Source organism: Mobula birostris, chromosome 17 (assembly GCF_030028105.1).
Source record: "Mobula birostris isolate sMobBir1 chromosome 17, sMobBir1.hap1, whole genome shotgun sequence".
In the NCBI taxonomy this organism is placed as follows: domain Eukaryota; kingdom Metazoa; phylum Chordata; class Chondrichthyes; order Myliobatiformes; family Myliobatidae; genus Mobula; species Mobula birostris.
In genome coordinates, this window is record NC_092386.1 from 38,586,282 (window position 1) to 38,592,281 (window position 6,000).

Below are 6,000 nucleotides of genomic sequence, written 5' to 3' on the forward strand. Positions count from 1 at the left end.
ACTTTCTGCATTATCACTCAAAGAGTTGAACTGCACGTGCATGTAACAAGAGCATCTTGGACCTCCAGGTGGTCCACAGCAGGGGTGATTGATAAGTTTGTAACCTAAGGTAGAAGGAGATGAGCTGTACAGCTCTCGTTACATGCACATGCAGTTCAACTCTTTGAGTTAAAATGCAGGAAGTTTGAACTTAATAACTCATCTCCTTCTACCTTAGGCCACGAACTTATCAAATACCCCTGCTGTGGACTACTTCTGGAGGTCCAAGACGCCAACTTCTACAAAGAAGAGATCCGTATGCTCCACGACCGCTGGACTAGGTGTGTAAATGTAGGAAAAATAAATGTGCTGGGTTTTCTAAAATTGACTCCTACTTTAGGCCACGAACTTATCAATCACCCCTCATATTATGGCTATATCAAATGTTAATACACCGCCAACTGCTTTGTCACCAAGTTTGCAGCCTTGGAACTGTTTCACTTTTCTTCAAATTCACTGTGATTGAATCCTTACTTTCAAACATTTTTGTCCCCATCACCCTCTAATGTATTCTCTTTATTGCCAATATTCTTGTTTAACTGCAAACTCTCCCCTCCATAATCCTTCAACTTATCAACTCTCAAATCTGTGCTGCTCTTTGTCAGTTTGCATCATTACCAATAGGTTATTACTCCTGCTGTACTACTGAAATGACCCTAATGCTGTAGTTATTATATTGTGATGTATTATATTTTTCTCTTGCCACAGCTTGAAAGTAACTAGTGTACCATCTTATTGCAAAGCCTCTCCTTCCTAGACTAGTACATAAATTTTATTTTACTCTTACCTATTTAACTATAACCAAATGCCTGCAATGGCTTCTCCTCCTGCTGCCATGTATTTTAAACCAAGTAATGAATCTATGACCTTCTCAAACTTCTAACCTATATGTGGTTGTGTCCTATTTACAATAATTTTGCTTCCAGACTTTTCCAATACTTTGCTGGTCTTGCATCTTTTTTTAAATTTATACTCATCTAAAACTCTGTGACTTTTGGCCTCTGTGTTCATTAACTGGTAGTATAGCAGTTTTAGATCTCCAGCCTTCCATGACCTCTTCCCTTCCTACCTATATAATCCCCTGTAGTTCAAAAAATTCTGCAAGTTGTATTGGCCTCAAATTCTGGAATTAACTTCCTGTATCTTTTAAAATGCTGCTCCCCCTTTCACTAAACTGATAACAGCTATTGGTTCTTTCATAGGTGATATTTTGTGATGTTTTAATACATTAAAGAAGATGTATAAAGGAAGAGTTTTTAAATTATGCTTGTCATATTTTACAGGCAACTGAAGAACACATTGCTTTGTATGGGTTGTTTATTTTAGTTTTAACATCTACCCTATTTTATTAAAGGAACGGGTCAAGTCTGTTTTCCATGCAAAAGAATATGGGAAAATTGTTAATTTCCGATCTGAAAATGATGCAAAGGTATTGTTTCTTTTTTAAATTGTACATTGTTTATAGCAAGACCCACTGAAATTTCCAACAGTGAACTGATTTTTAAGTTTAATACCTTCATGACCCCCATACCTTTTCCAGGTGACTTCCCTTCCTTTCTTTGTAATATGTTTGATTTTGATTCTGAGATCCCATTGCTGTCAAAGTTTCAGTCTTGAGATTGAAGATAGGCAGAGTGTAAGTGTGTGTCTTTGTTGAATGAGTTATGTGAACAAGTGCAACCTCAGACCAGAGGACAGGATTGCAAGTAATGGTCCTAACTCCAAGACAGCATGAATTAACTTTTTTTTTTAAAAAAATCACAATATGGTTAACTACCAAGTCCCCAGGGAGCATGGGAAGGAACAGAACCAAGTAAGTTTCAGAGGAGTATGGCCAACCAGAGGCGAGTTCAAAAGGAGTGTGAAAGGTGAAGCCCCGCTGAGAGGAAAGTGTATGAGAATAAGGGTGCAGAGCAAACATCTGGTGAATGGTCAGATTTATTTACTCTTTAAATAACTACTTTTAAATGGGCCACAGTTGCCATAAGTAAAACAAGAAATTAGGGATGTTCAGCTGACAAATCAGAGGGAATTAAAGGTAATGAAAAATAACCTTTCTCATGGTGAGAATTCTTGCATTTACTCCATTTCCTTCTGTGCTGTCCCTCTCTAAATTTCTCAAACATGGTGATTGTATTTGACTCCACCACCTCCTCTGATAGATGTACGGTATATTAAATAAATACTCGTTTGAAATTCCTTCATCTAACCTTAATTCTATACTGTTTTGTTTTTCATACTTCTACCATGCAGAAAGAATGCTATCTATTCTATCTAAGTATACCTCTTAAAATATAACATTCCTAAAAGGTCACTCCTCAGCTCCAGGGTAAACAAGCCCAGTCTGTATCTCTCCATAAATCATGTCCTCCAACCCAAGCAATCTCTTTCATAAATCTCATCTTTTTGCAGTGCAAATATATAGTATCATTTCTATAATGTAATGACTGGAACTATTCACAATCCTCAAAGTGTGAAGTCACAATGTATCATCCCAACTTTTATAATCTAAGCACTAACCTGCCATCACCATTCTCTCTACTTGTGTTGCCACTTTCAGGGAACTAGAACTTGATCTCCAAGATTCTCTGTTCACCAACATTCTTTAGCACCCATTAATTACCAAATATATATTGTTATCTGACTTTCCAAAATATATCAATTAAAAATGATGGGATCAAATTCTATCTGCTCACACTCCACCCAAGGTAGAGCAGAGGACAGGGGTGGAATTGGGAAACTAGCGGGTAAGTGATGGATGCAGGCGGAGGGAATAAAAGGAAGCAGATGGAGACAGATGGTGGACAGTAATAGGCAAGAACACAGACTCATAGTTTTGGAATCCACCTTTACCTCTCCTCGGAGCGTTACTCCCCCTCTTCTCCTTATATCCCATCTCTGTCCTGAAGCTTGATTTCAGCCTGAGACATTAACAATTCCTTCTTCCCTAAGTGCCAACGAGGGTCCCAGCACTGATCTATGCAGAAAACTACTGGCCACTGACTTCCAATAAGTATCCTTCTACCTTTTTGACTATTCTAATGCCAACTGTTACTCTTTAACATAATTAAAACTACCATCTCATATTAATTGAAATAAATTTTACTTTTAAATCAAAAATCTTAATGTTCTTTCTTCCTCGCCTCCAGTGGATTCTGGAAAAATTGCAAGAAGTGAGAGAAAGTGGCACACATGATCAACATCCAAGACGTGAATGAGTGTTGCAAATTTCATAACTATTAAATGTATTACGTAGAATTTAATTTACTAAATGAATTGTATCTAATTGAACAGAAACTTGTACCTATCTAGTGGAGTAAACAGCAATATGAGATAACGTAATCCATTTTAATTCATAATTTTGATTTGTATGTTTTAGTTCCTCTGTTCAGAAATAGTAATTAGAATTTAAAACTCTCAACTGTACGATAACTATTATTGTAATTTTGTTTTATTGAATGATTAAGATTAATCAGGTCTGGATTCTTAAGCATGGAATTATTCTGGATTCCTCAGAATAGAATTGAACCATTTTCTAATAAGTGTGCCAACGTTTTCTTCATAGTTGGGCTACTGAGCTCTATTCAGTGACTCAATGTCATGTTATTAAGTAACATAAATAACTAGAGGAATACAGATATTTGACCCCTACTACAAAAATTCATAGAATGAACTGAACTTGCTTTTAAGGAAAATATGCATTACATATTTAAAAATAGTAAATAAATTAAGATTTTTTTTGCAGAACTGGGAAGAATTAGTAAAACAACTCAGTTAATCATTTATTGATCAAATACCCAATGCCCTTTTTCATTACTTCTATTACCTTTCAATAGATCTATATACAAAATTATGTATCACAAATTGATATGCGATTACCTAATGTATTCTTGTAAATACTTAATTATGCTATTTATACACAAAGCTCTTAAAAGTTGTATTGCAGTTGCAGTGATGTTATAACGGCCATCAAGATCAACTTGACAGCAGAAATAACAACTGATCTAGACATTTTCTTTCTATGTTTAATCTGCGAAGTATAATAGAATCCCTAATTAATTTAAAAAATTCATAACTTTTAAAGATTTTGTCAACTGATGTTTTCAAGAATTTTTTTTAGTATTAATTGCAGAATGCTCTGCATGTTCCAATTTGTCTATTTCAGTGTTTTCAATGTAAGTGTTAAATACATCTGGGAGTGTATATATGAAAATAGCATCTTTATTTGAATTTGATCATAGATACCTTTGAAAATCAGATTTATTAATTTCAATTAAGTTTCATTTTATATGGATCATAATCATGCTTAACTTGTTTTAAATTGTCTTAAATAATATTATATGCAATTTTCTACAATTTCCATTATGTAGCTGCACTTTGGGAAAAATGTGAATATAAGAATTTTGTGCTTTTTAATTAATATAAATTGGTAGTTAAATCTGATGCAGCAAGTGTTATGCTAATTACTTTCAGAAGCATCATCTACTAGGAAAATAGTATAATTTAATTTGGAGGGAGGGACTGGCTACATTTTTGCAAACTTGCATTAAGATAGTATTTTGTTCTCCATGTGTATGCTAAGCTATGTTGACTTGTCTCAAGAGGAAATGAAAACATGGTGTAGGTTGGACAGCAAGTGCAGAGAACCCCACAGGTTTCAGACCAAAGGCTTTTTCTGAAAATGTTCCATAAAATAAATCCTACATAGCTCATAGTAGATATAGATGAATGGGATCAGTACAATTTCTAATTGCACAAATGTACCCTTCCAACAATTTTTCACACATTTTTTCAAGAATTCTTGACTTTCATTGTGCTTGAAATCACAATTAAATGTTGCATATTGTCATGTTATGGCTCCCCCTAAGTTAAGAACACCTGAATAGAAATATGGTACTGGTGTTATCATGTGTCCTTTTAATATTGACAACATGTACAGTTAAATGGTTATTTTGATAATTCGTATTATCAAAGCTTATATTTTAATTCCTAGCATTGTTCAGTTTGCTAAGTTTGGGGGGGGGGTGTCATGCTATACAGTGGTGTGATCTTATTATCATAATCTTGAGTTCAAATTCCAACATAACTAGTAGGGAATATACATTTATTTAGTTAAATATGGAAGGGAAGGTATCATCACATTGTCCATGAAACCTACTTGTTTTAAAACCACATCCAGTTTCCCAGGGGCTTTTGCGCTGGGGTGGTAAGAAATGTGTTGTTCTTATATAATTTGTCCTAAATATAACATCACAGTCACGCCTATTTGGTCAACTTAACTGAATTTTAAAGGCAATTGGGGATGGGTAATAAATGGCTGGCCTTTTCGGGGCAGTCTGATCACCATTTTAAAGGTATACGGCCATTCATGGATATAGCTGAAAGCAATCTACCCAAGGTTTTGAATAGATCACAGATGAAAAGTGGCTGTTCGTACACTTGGAGGAATGGAGAATGTTGCTGCACTAACAGCAGACCTGGGGGTGGGGGGAGGAGGAGATAAGATCTGCTTATCGTTCTTTCCAATAAATCATGAGTATGGCATCAGGGAAGAGCGAAAATTTATTCTGTTCAACATCTATGCACCTGCAAGTACAAAATCATGCAATAAGGCCCTAGAGCCTAAGAGTAGTTTATAAATGTTCCTTCCTAATCATAATGTAAAATCTGCTCTCCGAGCTTGCAGGTTAGACCGTGAAAATGTTTGTATCAAGTAGCAAAGTCTTCCTTTCCAAATTCTGTAACTAGGAAAAGGACCAGTTGATATTTTCTTTGTGCTATGCAATCTACTGCAGAATAAATGTCAAATTCCTCAAATTCACTCTCCCATTAAATATGCATTAAAATTAATTCAGGTGTAGAAATTAATGTAAATCATTTGCATTATGATAGCTTGGTTAATGGAAATATGACATGAACTGTTGTTTACAGATGTATCCTTTCAACAAATCTTTTTATCTA

The 6,000-nt window shown here is 35.0% G+C and overlaps 1 protein-coding gene across 2 annotated transcripts in view; it reads left to right on the forward strand.

Moving 5' to 3' along the window:
• The window catches only part of vps13a (vacuolar protein sorting 13 homolog A), a 300,950-nt gene extending 295,879 nt beyond the window's left edge, over positions 1 to 5,071 (forward strand). For both annotated transcript variants that reach the window (XM_072281554.1, XM_072281556.1), the window contains exons 71-72: positions 1,394 to 1,468; positions 3,189 to 5,071. In XM_072281554.1, the coding sequence (XP_072137655.1) occupies positions 1,394 to 1,468; positions 3,189 to 3,257 (144 nt within the window). In that variant the 3' untranslated portion in view covers positions 3,258 to 5,071. The remainder of the gene's footprint in view (positions 1 to 1,393; positions 1,469 to 3,188) is intronic.
• The last annotated feature ends 929 nt before the right edge of the window (positions 5,072 to 6,000 follow it).